Source organism: Engystomops pustulosus, chromosome 2 (genome assembly GCF_040894005.1).
Source record: "Engystomops pustulosus chromosome 2, aEngPut4.maternal, whole genome shotgun sequence".
NCBI classification, from domain to species: domain Eukaryota; kingdom Metazoa; phylum Chordata; class Amphibia; order Anura; family Leptodactylidae; genus Engystomops; species Engystomops pustulosus.
Window position 1 is genome coordinate 100,663,311 of NC_092412.1, and position 19,125 is coordinate 100,682,435.

The 19,125-nt window shown below is 39.7% G+C and overlaps 1 protein-coding gene across 2 annotated transcripts in view; it reads left to right on the forward strand.

Annotated features, from left to right (window-relative positions):
- Nucleotides 1-19,125, forward strand: part of VWA3B (von Willebrand factor A domain containing 3B) — a 110,744-nt gene that overhangs the window by 74,487 nt on the left and 17,132 nt on the right. For both annotated transcript variants that reach the window (XM_072135709.1, XM_072135708.1), the window contains exons 27-29: nt 1,427-1,587; nt 16,749-16,843; nt 17,656-17,815. In XM_072135709.1, the coding sequence (XP_071991810.1) occupies nt 1,427-1,587; nt 16,749-16,843; nt 17,656-17,815 (416 nt within the window). The remainder of the gene's footprint in view (nt 1-1,426; nt 1,588-16,748; nt 16,844-17,655; nt 17,816-19,125) is intronic.

Here is a 19,125-nt window from a genome sequence, read left to right on the forward strand (position 1 = left end):
AAGGTTCAGATTTCTTTTTCTCTGTGCTGTTTACTATCAACCCCATGGTGCGTCAGCAAATCATGTTATAGGTAGCAGTAATCATTTCTCAGTATATTCTCTTAAAACATTAAAGAGGTCTAAATCTACAGTTAGGGAGTCTATACTGTTATCTTCATTAACAAAACTGGCTAATCACTTGCAGTTTGTGTTGTCAACCTGTGTACAGTACAGACAATTACATCATCCAGATTGCCTCTTGCCTCAGATGGTGGCTGCCATGAGAAAACACAAAGCCAGTGAAATTCATAGGGGTGGTTACCCTGAGATCACATGACCAAACAGAGGAGAAGGAACCCAGAAATTCGGACTATTCTTAAAATTACCTATAACTAGAATCATAATGCATCTCTCCTTTTTTCCTATTGCTTCATAAAGTAAAAGTCAATGCTGATATAGATTACACATTAAATATTAGAGATGTTTCTGCATAGTATATGAGATTTTCTCAAAACCGAAAAAACTCATTACCCCATTAATTAGCGCATTTCGCTAAGCTCGTGCGTCCGAGTTCCTTCCTGTGTCACTTCTTGCGACACAAAACCTTTTTTAAATTCCTCGATTTGTCCGAATTTGTCGGGTTGTCCAATGGCCACACCCACCTGATTTCTGTCACATGCAAGCTGGCGCCGATGCGCTGAAATCCATTTGCTTGCACCAAAATCCTGGAGCAATTCGGCACAAAACGGAAATATTCGGGAAACCCGACGAAAGTGTGGCATTTGGACCCTTAGTAAATGGGCCCCTTTATGTCAGGCACCAGGGGTAGTGGACCCACTGAACCACCGCAGACAATGACGTAAGCCGACACCTGGGAGTGGAGTCTAAGTGGTACCCGTTTTTTACCAGAACCCGCCGCAAAGAGCCTGCCGCAAAGAGTTGGACTTGCTGCGGCATGGCACCACCGGAACGTTTCACAGGAGTGACTTTGTCTGCGGTTGCGGCCAAGACGTAGTACAGAATCGTAAGGCAAAACCATGGTCAGGTACAGGCAGGAGGTCGAGACAGACAGCACAGAATCAGAGTCAGGCAGGTACGTAGCGGTAGGTCAGAGCAGGCAGCATGGAATCAGAGTCAATAATGGAACTCTGGTCACAACAGGAAATCGGAGTATAGGCACAGGGCATTGATAACAAGCTTTATCAATGGCTATGAGGCACAAAGATCCGGCAGGGTGTGCAGGAAGAGGCTGGCTTATAAGGAATTCTGGGAATGGCCAGCACCAATCAATGGTGCAGCGATACCAGACATAACCTATGGACAGGAGTGGTACTCTTCTTGCAATACATCCTCCTTTTTTACTCATCTTGAAAAATCCTGTAATGTATACGACTGACAATCATAAAACAACCTTTACATTCTACATTGTTATAATCTTGTCTTTTAGCCCTAGTGTTCAACTTGCTAAACCACTCCTGAAGCCAACCCCACCAAAAGAAGAGAAGAAGCCGAAATCGCCATCTAGGCGACTGTCAGGGAATCAAGATGTAGAATCCAGAACTCCCAGCGACAGTGACTCCTTGGCAAGCGCTGATAGCACAGATCAAGGTAGAGTACACTTATCATTAAGAGTGCTTATCGATTCACATTTCCTAACATACCCATGAAATGACTGCCTGAAACCCCATTCATTTGTTATTCATAGACTATACACAGCTCTATTTATTCATACAGGTAATATGATTGGCTCCACTTTCTCATTTGCAGATTAGAGTTAAATGGCTCAGAGGCATTCAGAGGATATCTAATCATTTTCATTTCCTTTTATTCTGGGAATTTCCACTGCATACATTGTCAAGTAGCCTTCTGCCTGCGGTGTCTTAGTATAACATAAGAATGTCAGTATCTTGCTTTAGCCCTTACCCAATGAGGATCACATATGAAAAAAGCAGATTTTTTTCTTTCATCCTTAAGTTAAGGGCAACATAACTTAGGTGAAGTCATATCTTGATGCATGCACATTCTAGAGCCAGTTTATTGTGGAAGACTCTAAGTATAGTAGTATAGGTATACATTATTCCATATGGAACAAAGGTGCCCAAGCAGGATATTACTCTGTCACAATCAAAGAAGTAACTTGGCACTCAAATATTCAAATGAACGGTTCTTTAATAAGCAAAAATAAAGGCAATCCACAGAATTTAGTGTAAACTAAATGTGTAAACCTTCTTCACAGAAAAATACAGAAATTTATAAGAACAGTGTCTGTGTTAGGCTAATGGTGATATGGAAAATGCAGTATATACACCTGTGCAGTATGTACACCACTCACATTCTCCATATCCCATTACAGTAACAAAGGCACTGTTCTTATAAATTTCTCTATTTTTCCCCAGCAAACCTGTGTCTGAAGAAGGTCTAAACAGACCAAAATGTCAATAAATTCTTTGGATTACCTTTATTTTTGCTTGTTATTTGAACAATAAAAGAAAGAAGTTTATTTGAATATTCCAGTGCCAAGTTACTTCTTTGTTTATGGTGGAAAACCCCCCTAAAAGGTCCCTTTAAGACACATGGAACCCCAGATTTATAGCTGATTTTTAAAATGTGTTATTTGTTGTGCAACCATGGTGTGTGCCCAAAACTTTCTGAAACTGAAAACTGCCATACATCATTTGAAAGTATCTGCTTGTTTAAACTCAAGAAGCCATATACAGTGGGTATGAAAAGTATTCAGTCCACTTTACATTTTTCACATGTTTCATTGCAGCCAATTTGTAAGATCAAAAAAAGTTATTTTTCTGCTTATTACTGCATCCCATCATAATAGAAAAAAACTGAAATATAGAGTAGGGAGATACAAGATCTCCCCTGTTTCCTGTTAGTCCCTCCATCCCAGTCTGTGATTCTATAGAACTGTCTCTGTCTCTCTCTACACCTCATGCTGCTAACCTCCCCCACCTTGTACTCAGCACTATAAGCTCTGTGCAGAGAAGCTATTAACTCTTCGTGCTCACACGGCCCAGACTAAACACTTCAAATAACTGTTTTACTTATGATTTCTTCCACTTATTACATTTTCCATGCACCTCCAGGCTAGTCACTATATACATCCTGTATGTGCGCTGTGCAGTGTTATGTGGATTTTTTTGTTGGTATCTAAATTGATACAATTCTAAATTACTTTGAGAGAGAACACAAGGCATCATGGTATCGGTGGGCAAAGTAAATTGAAATCAGCTTCAGGTCAGATACAGGAAGTCACTTTCAGAACAGAAGATACCAAAACTTTGGAAAAAAAGGGCAAGCAGCACAACATGGGCTTTTGTTAGTTTTTAAAGAGGGGAATCACATTTAAGAATTTGGTGAAATCATTATAACTTAACATTTACGCTATAAATCCCCTGCAGTTCTGAACTATAATCAGAATCTCAAATAACCACTACTACCGCATGGATCCTTCAACACAGACAGAACATACAAAAACTATGAAGAATTGACACAGAATTAGAAAAGTATATGATAAATATTGATCAATTACACATGCTTTCACAGCTAACAGCAACACATATTATCACATAAATACAGTAACATGTCCTCCTAAAATATCCTTGTTAAGTAAGTCATTTTGTACTATCATCCCTGTGATAACACATTAGAAATATATAATGCTGACACACAGTGGTGTGAAGCTTCTATTTCAACATAAAAGAAGATGAATTCTGTAATTATACCATCTCTAGAAAGCTATCATTTTTCCTTCACATCCAGAAAAATATGAAGATGTGAGAATGAATATACTGCAAGTGAGATAGATTGTTACTTACTCAGAAATGAAATGCAGAGAAGGCGAGCACATTACTCTCATCGCATTTTTAAATTGAACATCTCCTTGAAAGAAGCTTCTTTTTCAGTTTTGTGAATATTTTATTAGTATTAACGTGATGCTGCTGGCTCCCTGTTTTAGTAAATATTTTCATTTCCTGTGAAATAATAATTTGGGAACATCTTTTGTCGTTACTCTGTACAATGCTGTTTTTTCTCTAAAATGTATGAATACAGTGACAATTGAGTACCAATCGTCTTGTAATATCCAGAGCACTATCCACTCCTTGCCAAAGTTTGGACTGACACATCTTTTAGTGTAACTAAGCCTTTTAAGCTATTTTTTTATTTCAGTAATTACTTCTGAGTTCTGTCCACTTTCAACAGAGAAGAATGATATTGATTAACCCTATAACATTAATGTTATCAGTTTCCTTTATCTCTGAGCTGTCACTGGAGTACAGGAGAGAAAGTTGATTTACAAAAAAACTACAGGAAGAAAGGCAGGGGAAAAGAACGAGAATTCTTAATAAAGTGCATTACAAAGTTTACTATTGCCATCTATTGAATAATTGAATCAAGCAAGTTTGTCGAACAGACATGTCAAGAAAACCTAGTAGTTTTATTGGGAAAGTCACAAAATTTTCCTAAATGTAATAAGTAGAAAAGCCATTTTGGAATTGAAAAGTTTTTATCTTAGCATTGTAAAGTTTAGAAATGTCCATCTCATTACTTATGTTACACTTTTGTTATTTTATTTCACACCTTCAGAAGACACATAAAGGAAGTACTCCTGCATCAAAGGAAAGTCATGGGTATTGGGTGATGATACATTATTGTTTGTGTGGTTCATTAGAATATATCTAAAGCCTGATAACTGTGATATTCTTAAGTCAATACCCGTTCATTACTAATATTTATTTTATCTTTCATTTCATTTATTGCTCATCGTCCAAACCAATCAATGCTTGTATTATTTTCTGTTTGGACTTGTGGAGTCACAGAAATCAGTGGATATAGAGCACTGCAGTTATATATTGCACTAAGGATGGGTTTGCATGCTAAAAATTTTTTGTGCAATTTAATTAACTTCTATCATATCTTGTAAAACTTGTGTATACATGACCTAAAGAAATACATGTCAGATCTTCTGATCTTGACTAAATTTAGTATAAACCAATTAAACAATGTTTGAATTGATGATGAAACTTGTGCATTTTAGACTGTCTACACCTGTTACCTTAATTAGCAGCAGAATTTTTGTGTAGTTTTGTCACATCTTTTGACCAATCTTATATAAAGGCAACACCACTTTTACAATAAGTCCTGCGTTCCTGTTGGCAAAAGTATTTCTAAAATACACAATTAATGTTGTACATAACTTGTTGGTCGTTTCTTGGTGCAAATTTTGTAACTTCTTCCGATTTTTTTACAATATATGTAATTGCTACCATGGTGATTTTTCAGACATACTTAAATATGTCTCAGCTGACCTCCCAATGTCAAGCTATGATCAGTAAAGAAAATATTTGCATCTAATTGTGTCGTATAAATTGCAGCCGGTAAACCCAGCCTTGCTATGACTGATTTTATTTGAAGTTATATGCATATCTTATTTTGTAATCTGCATGGAAGCTTCTCAGAATTGTGTGCTATACCAAACCAGATCAGTGCTTGTTATGAAATTTTAAATCTACAGACTGTACTAAAAAACTTAATTTAATCATGTTTTTAAAACGCAGGTACTGCTGAGACAAAGCTGTGGTTGGAACAGTCCCACATACTACCATAGGATCCAATTTTTGGGCCTTGTACTACTATTTGGAACTATGTGTTATGGGTTCAATTGTGAATATTTATTGGTCATGCACATACAATAATTGGAACAAAGTTTAGAAAGATGTTGGATAAATGGAGTCCCTTCGGAGTATTTTCCTCTTGTAGAACCAAGGATTGCAGTCCAACATGAAATGACATGAAAAATTCCATCTAGTTTCCCCTAGTGATGGCCCTATGTTTAGGGTCTGAACAGGTTTGGTATGATAAATGTAATGACTAACCTAATGTTTAGAGTATTCTCTTCTCTTTTTATAATCTGCTGATAAAATTTATAAATTATTCTTCTCTATACATCTCAAGAACTTGGTGACTTCTTTCCTTCCTTTCAAATACTTCTGATCAGGTCTAACTTTCTCAAAGCTATAGAAGTCAACCCCACAGTTCTTTTTGTTATAGAAGGTCAGGTACTCTAAGGCTGCCACATCTTCGAAAAGAGAAGGGATCTGGAGGAAATTAACACCTGTGTTCTTTATAACATTAATTCAAGACTGCTTTGGGAAAAAAAAGAAGAGAATATATGAACAGAATGCTGCTTGGTTAAAGTCCTGGCTCATCCCCAAATACAATCCCAACATTTCAGATGAAAACTTTATCTTCATTTCTTGGTCTTAACCTATAAACATTTATTTATCTGTGGAAGAAACTGGCTTTGGAAATCATCTTTCGGGGGCTTTCTTAATATGCGGACAGTTTGGTGATGGAACACTTTACATTTCTATGTTTGTTGTAGTAATATTGGTGATTTTTAATAAAGGACAGTATACAGTACCGGGATTAGACGAAATATTGCTTTCGTCTATGTGCTAACAATCGATTCAAAGGATAGCACTTTGGATCCGTTGTTTGCGTTCCGAGAACAGGAAACGTTTGTGTGAAGGTAGCCTAAAACGTATTAAATTAAGTAAATGTGTTCCAGTTATATAGTGCAGCATTTTCTATCAACTATGATAAAAAAGTAACTTTGACTGCGGTTTTTAGGACACCTAAAACAAAGATATACTTAAATATACTATTCAATTATATTCTGGAATAAGGCAAGGTAAATCAAAATCAAAGGCCACATTAGTTAGCACATTTCCCGACACATATAGAAAAACTGAATGTAATCTTGTATAACCTTGCTTAAAACATCTTCAAAGGCGTCTGTTTTTTGTCCAGTAATCCCAGGGTTTTTTCTTTTGCGCCTGTTCCGACAGATTTTACAGACTGTCGGTGCCACACTCACAGCTTTTTTTTGTCATTTAATTTGGTCTTTGCTTGTGAACCCTGACACTTCTGCAATTCTAGTTTCCCAACACTTTCTTGAAACAATTTTTGCCACTTAGTATTCAGACTAACAAAAAGCATGTCTACCACGTTCAATAATTTGATATGTATTTTCTAAAGCTCAATTGTTCTTCTTATGGTGTGACAAATACAGGACAGCCATGCACCAGAATATAAAATCACAGTGCAAAACAATGCTAAAATTCGGGTGACAGAAAACAGACCTTGCACCACTTATTAATAAATGTGCCCAACAGTCGGTCATTAACCCATTATCCCGGAACATGCGGGGATAGTATTTCTTTCATCATATCGATATAAACCAGGGGCCCCTCAGCAGACTTCTGAATGAGACCCCATTCCCCCTTAATCAAAATATACAAATATGTATATATGTTTTGAGTTACAATCACTCACATTTATACACTCATATATACACACTTTTATATACTTATATTCATACACATACAGCATATACACACCATATACACACATACAGCATAAACATACATAGAGTATATACACAATATATATGCAGCACATACACACAGTACCATATACACCCATGCAGCATATACACATCACATATGAACACACCTATAGAGCATATACACATCACTATTTCCAAACAAACAGCATATGCACACACAGTATATACACACCACACACATACATGCACACATCAAGCCTACACAAACCCAATGCCCCAGATTTCAGGGCCCCCTAACACTGTGGGCCCCATAGCATCTGCTGTGGCTGCTACTTCTATAGTTACACCCACTTTTTGGCTTCATGTTGTAGGTTTAGTCAAAAAGTAGGAGGTCTGGATATTGTATCTGTAGTAAAGGTAATTTATTTAAAGTAAATTTATTTCTATAATCAAGAAAAAAAATGTATTTACCTTTTAAAATTCTTAGTTAATGGAATGGTTAAATGATGTTGATGTAATCATCATTTGCACAAATTTATGCATGCATTATTGATACTTGTATATGTTAACAATATTCTGACTCAATAACCTGGCTGTAAGCAGGTGTTTATAGATAGTCTTATATCTTTGCTTTAACCAGTACTTACACCGAAATCACTTTTTGTCAGACAGTGTCAACTCCATCGAAAAAAGCATGTGGGAAGATTCCAGCTTTATTTGGTGCAGAAATCTTGAAGAAATGCTGGTTACAACGGTGTGAAAAGGATATAATTTGCCAGGGTAGCAGAGACATTCAGATATACACTTTTCCTGACAAAGATGGCTGCATACATGAGGGAGAGGGGAGGAGTTACAATACTGAAGCTAGAGGACAGGAAGACAGGAGGGTCAAAAGGCAAAGCAGTATAACACATATACATGTCAATGAATAGAAACAAGTCCTGGGACATGACACTCCCCGTCTGAAATCTTAAGATTTCATAATATACCAACATTGAAAGAATGTCGTATGAGTCCATAGGTTCTTCTTAAAACCTGCAAACAAGAGAAAAAACAACATGCAAACAATAGCAATAAGTCCAAATCTTGAGGCTGAAGATTTGAAATCCTGATGCGAAACTGTGAAGAAGTTCAAGTAAACCCATCTTCGGATTGGGGAAGACGCAATCAGCAAAACTTCCACCAACCCACACTGTAATCCACAGGTGATATCATAGTCTATGGCGGTATGCTCCCCGCCATAAGCTGAGTGGGTATCCAAGTCACTCATGTAGCTTCTTCTTTTGGTAGCAGAAGCACTAGCTCATGGATAGGACGGAAGAAAACCTTTGCGGAACCTCCCTTTGTTACCTTGACTTCCACTTTGCGAATCTTTCCATCGTCGCTAGGCATGACTTTAGTGATGAGACCCATGGGCCACTCATTACGATGGGCTTCTTTATCCTTTAAAAGAACAAGATCGCCTTCCTGGAGGTTAGGTTTTGAAGTCTGCCACTTTTGACGGCTTTGAAGCATATGTAGATACTCTCTCTTCCACCTATGCCAAAACACATTAGACAGATGTTGCACCTGTTTCCACTGGCGTCTGTAGATGTCACTGTGGTCAAAGGTGCCTGGAGGAATATCAGCAGTTCCGATCTTCTGAGTAAGAAGTGTTGCAGGAGTAAGAATGATTGGAGAATCAGGGTCTGAGGAAACTGGAACTAAAGGCCTTGCGTTGATTATGGCAGATACTTCAGCAAGGAAAGTGACCAATGTCTCATGAGTAAGCAAGGAAGACTTGTTGTCCATTAGCATTGATTCAAGTATCCTGCGTGCAATTCCAATCATGCGTTCCCAGGATCCTCCCATATGGGATGAATGTGGAGGGTTAAACACCCAAGTACATCTATTGTTGGTCAAGAAGTTTTCCAATTGTAGTTCCTTGCAAGCTCCCACAAAGTTGGAACCGCAGTCGGACCTCAACTGTTTGACAGGTCCACGAATGGAGAAGAATCTTCTAAGAGCATTGATGAAGCAAGAGGCATCCATGCATTCAATTACTTCAATGTGTACTGCTCGAATGCTGAGACAAGTAAACAGTACTGCCCATCGCTTGCTATTTGCAGCTCCACCACGGGTTCTACGAGTAACTACTGGCCATGGACCAAAGACATCGACCCCAACATAAGTAAATGGTGGATCAGCACTTAGACGGTCTGCTGGTAGGTTTGCCATTTGCTGCTGTTGCTGTCTTCCTCTTAACTTGTGACACTTAACACATTTGTGGAGTACAGAGGAAATACATCTCTTCATGCTCACAATCCAGAAACCAGCTGACCTGATGACACCTTCAGTAAACTGTCTGCCTTGGTGCTGTACTAGCTCATGATGGTGTCTGATCAGCAATGTAGCAATGTAATGTCCACCTGGTATTATGATAGGATTTTGTTCCTTGTTACACAGGTCAGATCTCTCTATCCGGCCACCCACTCTCAGTAACTGGTGGTGATCGAGCACTGGATTGAGTTTGTAGAGTGCACTACTCTTGGACAAACTGACGTTTTTTGAGATAAAATTTATCTCCTGATGATACACTTCTTGTTGAACACAACAGATGATGACTTGTTCAGCATGTTCAAGGTCTGAAGCAGTAGGGTGTTCCTTACACGTATGCCACCCATGACACTGTGATGGTGTGTCTTTAGCAAAGCAGCGTGAGATGTGACCCAATCTGGCAATAGCTCGCACAATGGATGACCAACTTGAGAAACGCTCGAAGCGATGTGACTTCAGCTTGACCTTTGAAGTTACAGAGGTGTACAACGTGGAGGCTGTGGGCCTGATTTCCTTATCAGACTCAGGATCAATTAGCTCAAAGACATCATTGGATGGAGTCAGACAAGTTTCCTCACACAGAAACTTTGGAGGAGATAACCACATGTGATCTAAAAGACGTGCAATTGGTGCAGGTCTTGTTCCTCGATCAGCAGGGTTAAGTTCCGTGGAGATATACTGCCACTGTTCAGGCATAGAAAAACTCCTGATGCGTTCTACTCGGTTGCTGACATACATGTAAAACTGTTTAGTCTGGTTATGTATATAACCGAGCACGACTTTGCTATCAGTGTAAAAGGTAAACGAATCAATTGAAATGTCTATTTCGTCTCGTATTACTTCAGCAATTTCAACTGCTAGTACGGCTGCGCAAAGCTCAAGTCTCGGTACAGAGTGTGCAGGTTTTGGAGTAAGTTTTGCCTTACCTAAGACAAATCCGCAATGTGTCTCATTGCTGGCTCCTGTGGTCTTCAGATAGGCTACTGCAGCTATGGCTTCCACTGATGCATCAGAGAAGATGTGGACTTCCCTTCTGATGGCTGTTGAAAGGGAGCTGGTTGAATAACAACGTGGAACTTGGAGTTGCTCTAACACTTCCAGAGACCTTTTCCATTTTTCCCACCTTAGTTGTTTCTCAATAGGTAGCGGAGAGTCCCAGTCCGTATTTTCAGTGGTAAGTTGTCTTAGCAGTATCTTGCCTTGGATGGTGATGGGCGCAATGAACCCAAGAGGATCGTAAATACTGTTCACAACAGATAAAACTCCTCTCTTGGTGAAGGGTTTATCACAAGCAGACACTTGGAAGGTAAAAGTATCTTGTTCAATGTTCCAGAGCAACCCTAGGCTGCGCACAGGAGGAGCGTCAGAACCGAGATCAAGACTCTTCAAGTTGATTGCATGATCTTCTGAGGGAAAGGCTTTCATTACCTCATGGTTAGTGGAGATGATCTTGTGAAGTCTGAGATTCGCTGCAGACAGCATCTCTTGTGTTCTGGTAAGAAGATCAACTGCCTCTTCACTTGTGGATAAAGACTTAAATCCATCATCAACATAGAAATTCCTCTCAACAAACTGAGGAGCATCAGAACCATACTCCTCCTCACCTTGTTGGGCTGTCCTTCTCAGTCCATAGATTGCTACAGCAGGAGATGGGCTGTTGCCGAAGACATGCACCTTCATTCGATAATCTATGACTTCCTTGTTGACGTCGTTGTCCTTGTGCCAAAGAAACCGAAGATAGTTTCTGTTGTCTTCTTTAACAATGAAGCAATGGAACATCTGTTGAATGTCGGCCATTATTGCAACAGGTTCTTGTCTGAAGCGCATTAGGACCCCTAGAAGACTGTTGTTGAGGTTAGGACCAGTGAGGAGCATATTGTTGAGAGACACTCCCTCAAACTGTGCGCTAGAATCAAACACCACTCTGATTTGGTCTGGTTTCCGAGGGTGATACACACCAAATGATGGCAGGTACCAACATTCTTCTCCTTCCTTTAGTGGCGGTGCAGGTTCTGCATGGTCTCTATCAAACACCTTCTGCATAAAGTCTACAAAGTGCTTTTCCATCTCTGGCTTTCTCTTTAAGGTACGCTTTAAAGATGAAAATCTTGAGGCTGCTTGCTGCAGATTGTTTGGTAGTTTTGTTCTTGGAGTACGGAAAGGCAAAGGTGCTACCCAGCTGTTGGAATCATTTTGAGTGAATTCCTTATCCATTACTTTGAGAAATTCTTTATCTTCTCTAGCAGGTGCCAACTTGTTGTCATCACTTGTGGTGTTGAACACTGTAGATCCAAGGCTATCATCCCATGGAAGGCAAATGTTCATGTCATCTTGCTGGTCATGCTGCCCCTTACAGTTACTCATCTTTTCTTTCACCTGGTAATGACATGGGCATGGCTGAAAATAAGTGCTGCGACCATTTGGCAATATATGAGTCTTAAATGAGGATATCTTGGTAGGCCTTTTCATTCGGTCAATGCAGACGTTGCCTATAATAACCCAGCCTAAGTCAAGGCGCTGGGCAAATGGTGCATCATGTGGCCCATTGATTTGCTGACGTATTTTGTGCACTCTGAGAATGTCCCTTCCCAGTAAAAGCAGGATCTCTGCATTCTTATCCAGAGCTGGTATTTCACTGGCTATGGTCCTTAGATGAGGATGATGGAGAGCAGCTTCTGGTGTAGGGATCTCCTGTCTGTTTGATGGTATCTGGTTGCATTCAACAAGTGTGGGCAAAGGTACCTCTAGATTTCCCATTAGAGAAGCTACTACAAGTCCACTGGCTCTTCTCCCTGAAACCTCTGTAATGCCACTACAAGTGCCCAAGGTATATGGGTAAGCATCCCCCTTTAGGTTAAACAGATCGAAAAGTTCTGACCTTGCAAGTGATCGGTTGCTCTGGTCGTCCAGGATGGCATACACCTTTAAAGTCTTTTCTGGCTGACCATTTGGGTACACCTTGACCAGGCATATCCTTGCACAGGACTTGTCACAAAGATCTTCTCCGCAGACTTCTGTACATGAAGAGGATACTGTGATGGGCCTTGCTGCTTGATCTGTGTTCTCCCCGCCATGCTTTGCTGGAGGAGGGAGATCTGTAGATGGTGTAGGGCTGGACTGAGAGGGGTGAAGAGCTTGTACGTGGTTCTCACTGTCACATTCTATGCACTTTATAGTGGATTTACAGTCCTTAGCAACATGTTCGGTGGAAGCACAACATCGGTAACATATTCCAAACTTCTTTAGCAGCTCCTTGCGCTCTTGAAGTGGCTTCTTTCTGAAGCCAATACACTTCTTGAGAGGATGCGGCTTCTTATGAATAGGGCATAGGCGATTGGGGTTCTCAATCTTTTCACCTTGGTTGATCTTACAGCTGAGCTCCTCAGAAGCTGATGAGGTAGTGGGAAGAACATCAGTCTTTTTTACTGACACTGGACCTCTGTGTTTTCTGTACTCGGAGTGTGGGCTGTCATATTTAGAAGGTGGTGAACTGAGGCCGCTGGACTCACCGTAGAAAAAGCTTGGGTCATTCTTGGACTCTGCAATGTTGCTGACAAACTGACAGAAGTAGTCAAATGGAGGAAAACAGACTTCATTCTCTCTTTTGTATCTTGACCCAACTGTAGCCCATTTTTCTTGGATGTTAGGTGGCAGTTTGGCAACTATTTGGTTTACCCCACGAGAAGTATCCAGGTAGCTGAGACCAGGTAGGTGAGGGTCTGTCTTGGCTAGTTGGAGCTCTGAAAGTAGGTCACTAAGCTCTTGAAATTTTTGATTGTCCTTGCCAGATAGCCTTGGGAAACTTTGCAACCGTTTGAAGAGAGCACTCTCAATTGCTTCAGGACTGCCATAGGTTCGCTCTAGTCTCTCCCAGGCAGCTGTAAGACCTGCTGCAGGATTACCAATGTGAACAGACCTGAGTCTCTTAATACGTTCTGTGGACTGTGGGCCTAGCCATCGGATCAACAGATCTAGCTCTTCTGCAGCAGTGATGCCGAGGTCACTAATTGCGGTTCTGAAGGCACATTTCCAGCCTCTGTAGTTCTCAGGTTGGTCATCAAACCTTGTGAGTCCGGTTTTAGTAAGTTCACGGCGTAACATGTATCTTGCAAACTCTGACATGTCTGTTCGCTCTGAGCTTGGACAAGGAAATGCTGGCTGAGTAATGTTGGTCACATTGTTCTCGGCGTTCTGGCTAAGAAACAGAGGTGTAAATGAGGCTGCATAGGTGTTTAGCCCAGGAGGTGGCTTACTGTCCATAGGATTAGCTGTGGCTTGGTATGATGCAAGGCCATTGTTAGGGTTTGGCGTTTTAGCTTGTTGAGCGTCCTGGGGTGTAGGGCCGTGGTGATTTATGTAGAGTGAAGAATCAGGATGATGAACAGGCAGAGTGTTGTACTGACCTTGATTTTGGGATATTGCAGGAGGAATTATGTGTTGTCGCTGTGAAGACATATCTGCTTTGTCAGGGACGGTAATAGCAATCTGGGGTTCACTGCTTTGGCTTAACACATAGTCTCTAGTACGCTTGAGAGGATCCTCTGCATCCATTCCGCTCAAGGCAACACTGTCTCTTTCACTCCCACTGGCTGCTTCTTCCAGGACCTTCACCTTTGCGATGGCTACAGCATGCTCACATTGTTTCTGAAGAGCTTCTATTTCTGCCTTTCTTCTAGCTGCATCTGCTTCTCTGGCTGCTGCCTCTGCTTCCATTTCAGCCTTCCTCTGCGCTGCCTCTGCTTCCATTTCAGCCTTCCTCTGCGCTGCCTCTGCTTCCATTTCAGCCTTCCTCTGCGCTGCCTCTGCTTCCATTTCAGCTTTCTTTTGCGCAAAGGCGGCCTGAACCTTAGTCGCCTCGGCTTCTGCACGCGCCTTTATAAGCTGCTCACTGAGTGTTGAATATTTTGAAGATCGCGACCTAGACGTGCGTTTAGAACGTCTTGTGGACTCAGAAGTACAAGATGTTGTTTCTTGAAGTTGCACAATTCTTGCCCTTGTTTTTGACAAAGTTTCATATATTAAGCCGTCTCGTTCAGCATTAAGATGCTGGAAGTTTTGCAGTTCTTCTAGACTATCTTGTGTATTGATTCTTTTCAGAATGCTTTCATATTCTTGACACTTCAGCATGTAATGCTCATGCTTAGTGGACAGTGTCTCTAGGGCTCCCTCTAGAGGCAATACATTATGTTCAGGCAAGGAAATGGTGAAGAAATGTGCCTGTAAATTTTTCCACAGATTCATAATGTCTGATGAAAGTTCATGCTGCAGGCTTTCAAGGTTCTCTCTAACCTTCCATGTAGGCTTAACAGAGCGTTTGTCCTTATCACTGGACAGCAGACTGGGATCCATGCCTCCCTGTACTGAGTGTCCCTCAGCCATGATGATGCAATACACACAGGATGGATTACACTGAGGAGGGATGGCTGCTATGACTGTAGCTGTAGCTGAGTCTCTGTCCCCACGGCTGGGACTGGCAGTCTATGATCCTTTTCACTATTCTGACTCAATAACCTGGCTGTAAGCAGGTGTTTATAGATAGTCTTATATCTTTGCTTTAACCAGTACTTACACCGAAATCACTTTTCGTCAGATAGTGTCAACTCCATCGAAAAAAGCATGTGGGAAGATTCCAGCTTTATTTGGTGCAGAAATCTTGAAGAAATGCTGGTTACAACGGTGTGAAAAGGATATAATTTGCCAGGGTAGCAGAGACATTCAGATATACACTTTTCCTGACAAAGATGGCTGCATACATGAGGGAGAGGGGAGGAGTTACAATACTGAAGCTAGAGGACAGGAAGACAGGAGGGTCAAAAGGCAAAGCAGTATAACACATATACATGTCAATGAATAGAAACAAGTCCTGGGACATGACAAACAATCAACTGAATGACTTATATGTTGAATTGACTAATGCATAGATTAGATCCACACATTTCATGCTCTGTTGCTACTGTTCTGTGCCACATTTTTAAACCTGTCTCTGTTTAAAAAGTCCATTGTAACCCAATATTTGTGCAGTCAAAGCAGAATTTAGACTGATAGCTCCTAAGTCAACATATACTTATCCAACTCCATGCCTTCTGACTACTACATTATTCATGTAATTTAGATTAGGCAAATATGCATTACCATCATCAGACACTGAAGGGTTCTGAAGTACTCCTGAACATCTTATACGGCAACTATTGTTACACCTCTAATCTAAATGATTTCATCTGTATTAAAAAATATTCCCTCTTAAAGGTATGAATTCATGGAAATGGTTGCAATTGAGAAAGAAAGCAATAGTAAAGATGTTATCGTGTTAGCTGTGTCTACATAAAGTATGCAAAATAGAAAGCTTTTCCAGAGACTGTAAAATAATTTCAGTGTTATTCAGACAAAGGAAATTACATTGAGGACTGGAGCTTAGAGAAATGCTACAAATACAGGATTAATACAAATATACAAGATGAAAGAAAGAAATATAAAAGAAATTCCAGTCACTTCCTTCTTGTTGTTGCTATTGCAGGTAGTCTGTATTCTGACAGCAGTACCCAGACTTCAGGTCCCGGTGTTTCCAATGATTGACTAGTCCACATAACTCCTGTATGATGTTTAGTTTCCACAGGGAAAACCTTTTGGGCAGTTCAACTACATACATGACAGTATCCTATATTCTACATTCATGTCATGGTGGATTCACAATTCACATAACAAAGCTTGAGCCACTCAAACAAATATTGCCCTGAAAAGAGTCTTCTGTATAAGTTGCATTGGTCCCAAGTATAAACCAATAATATTCTGGGAAATGACTCCATTATTTGCATATAAGCAAATTCAGTGCTATAAAAATTACTTAAATATATAACTTAAAATTAACATTTCTCTCATTATTATGTGATTTCTAAAGTTATTAGGTTGTAGGTATCTTGTAAGATTGGGGAAGTTGAGATATTTACTGATGCTGTGTATTTCCTGATTGTTACATGCAGATTAAAAAGGCTTTTTAACAATGATATTGTATTTTCAAATGGCACTTTTGTGCTCGGTAGTGTTACTCTTACGTTATACCCTATTCTTCATGACACTAAAACTAGTTCTCCTACAGAAAGAAATCTTTTGCATGAAAACATTGTCAGTAAACTGGAAGATCTAGCCTCCAAAGTTATCCAGTATCAAAATGAACAAAAGGAGAATCAGAAAGTAAGTATCCAAATTAAATCCATGGGACCTCTTTTTTTTTTAAACCCTTTTTTTTATTGTTTATATATACATTAATGTATTTGCCTTTGTAGTCATCAAATGAGCTGTTTAGCTATTATATGGTTGGAATCCTTTGACTTGAAAGTGCCTATTTTTCAACTCTGTGCATTTTGCTGCTTCATAGCTGCTCTCCTCTGAACTGAGTGACTGCTACAATATGTAACCAGAAACCCGCTACAGATTTTACTCATATCAGAGGGGAGGGGCTGCAGTGAAGATCAAGTCAAAGCACAGAGCAGATAGCTCTTCAGGTTGAAATACCACCCATAACTCTTGCAAGAGCTGCAGACTAGGATTAAATTTTCAATTTTCACAGTCCTGCTGCTAATAACAACACACATAAATGTATGATTGTAACCTTCTGTAGAGCTGCCAACTAAAATAGTTTGCAGTTTTGCATTGTCTAACCTAGTAGATTTTTGTTTTCTATAAATTCCATGTGACGCATATTTAGTTTTTGCCACACAGACCACATGGGAGGCATCTACATTTTTTCAATAACATCTAATCCCATCTCAGCTAATTATTTACACATGCATAATACACAACAGTGTTAATAACTCAGCCTCAGAACAGATGCTGCAGAAATCGAATTTCTTTTTTTGTATTTTCTTATCTTATTTCGTATTTGCTGAAGCAGACAAGTCACCAGCAGTGACAACACTTTAATGATGTTTAGATTGACTTTAGTAGGTGTTACATAATTATTTTGCTGTGAAGTAAAACTTTTTTTTACTTTCCCTGTTAACAAGGCAATACAGGTATACATTAAGGAACTAAAAGAAAGTCATTCTCACAAAGATACAAATGATATACAAGAGCAAGAAAAAGATCTAGCAAAACAGAAAATCTATTTACTTGAGCAGCTGAAATTGTTGATACCCATTAAGAATACAGAAAGAGAGAAGGATGGTAAGCACTCACTTCTGGCCCAGCTAAGTGAAAAAGCGAATGTCATCATTGATTTTACTGCCAATGTGGAAGGAAAAGTAGATTTGGAGTAAAAGCTAAAAACACAGTACTTTGGCACTTTACTAATATCAATAACCCTATTACATAACCTTGCAAAATCCTTCTGGTAAGGCCAGTTTCACATATATTGGTTTTTCATATTTTGGCCAGTATATTTAAGCTTTTTAAAATCAGAAGCGCTCATGCAAAAAAAAAGGCTATCTACACATGTTGCGGATTATCAGCATGAAAATCTGTAACTAATACATGTGTTTTTATGTGCGGTTTTCATGTAGATTTCATGCGGATTTGTCTTTTTAGTGTTGGGTCTTTTATGAGGATTGTCCACATCTGTTTTTTTAACTTGTTTTGTTTCACCTGATCTGACGTCATTCCAAGCAAAAATTCGTATCAAATCCGGATTATGGTGCAGATTTGATGCAGAATTTCACATAAACCACAATGTAAAAAAACTAATGCAAAAATTGTGAGGATGCACAAGAATAGTAACATGATCTTTGTTTTACTTTCGGCACTGAGCAATAATTTCTGCTGAAAAAAAGTCTACATTACTTTTTTCAAAATCACATTCACTTTATTGCTAGTGTATTACGCTGCATGATTTTCTTTTTCTGCCCGTCTGACAGGACCGATCTCTCATAAACCAATGCTGTTGCTGGGTTATAAGGTTATGTACAATGAGATGCTCCAGGATAGAATCGCTAACAAACCCCTCAAATATTTTCCTCACCACAGAAGTTAGTCTCACAGGTCTGTAGTTTCCAGGAGCGCTTTTTGATCCTTCTTTGTATATTGGTACCACATTTTCTATGTGCCAGTCCTGTGGATCATAACCAGTCCAGGGAATCTTCAAATATTAAAAATAACGATGTATCTATCACGGTACATAGTTCATGCAGAACCTGTATGGTGTGTGCCATCAGGGCCCAGTGATTTATCTATCTTAGTGGTTGTTAGGCGGCGCCATACCTCTTCCTGGGTTAAACTGTTGACATTCCAAAGAGAATTTACATCATTCCTCATCGTGTCCTCTCCCAGGGGATTTTCCTGGGTATAGACAGTCGAGAAGGCGACATTCAGTAAATTGACCCTTTCCTCATCTCCTTCCACCATGACCCCCATGTTATTCCTCAGAGGGCCCACACTCTCCATTTTTAGTTGCTTATTATTTATATACTTGAAAAATAATTTGGGATTATTTTTGCTCTCCCTGGCAATATTTCTCTGAGTCTCTATTTTTGTGGCCTTTA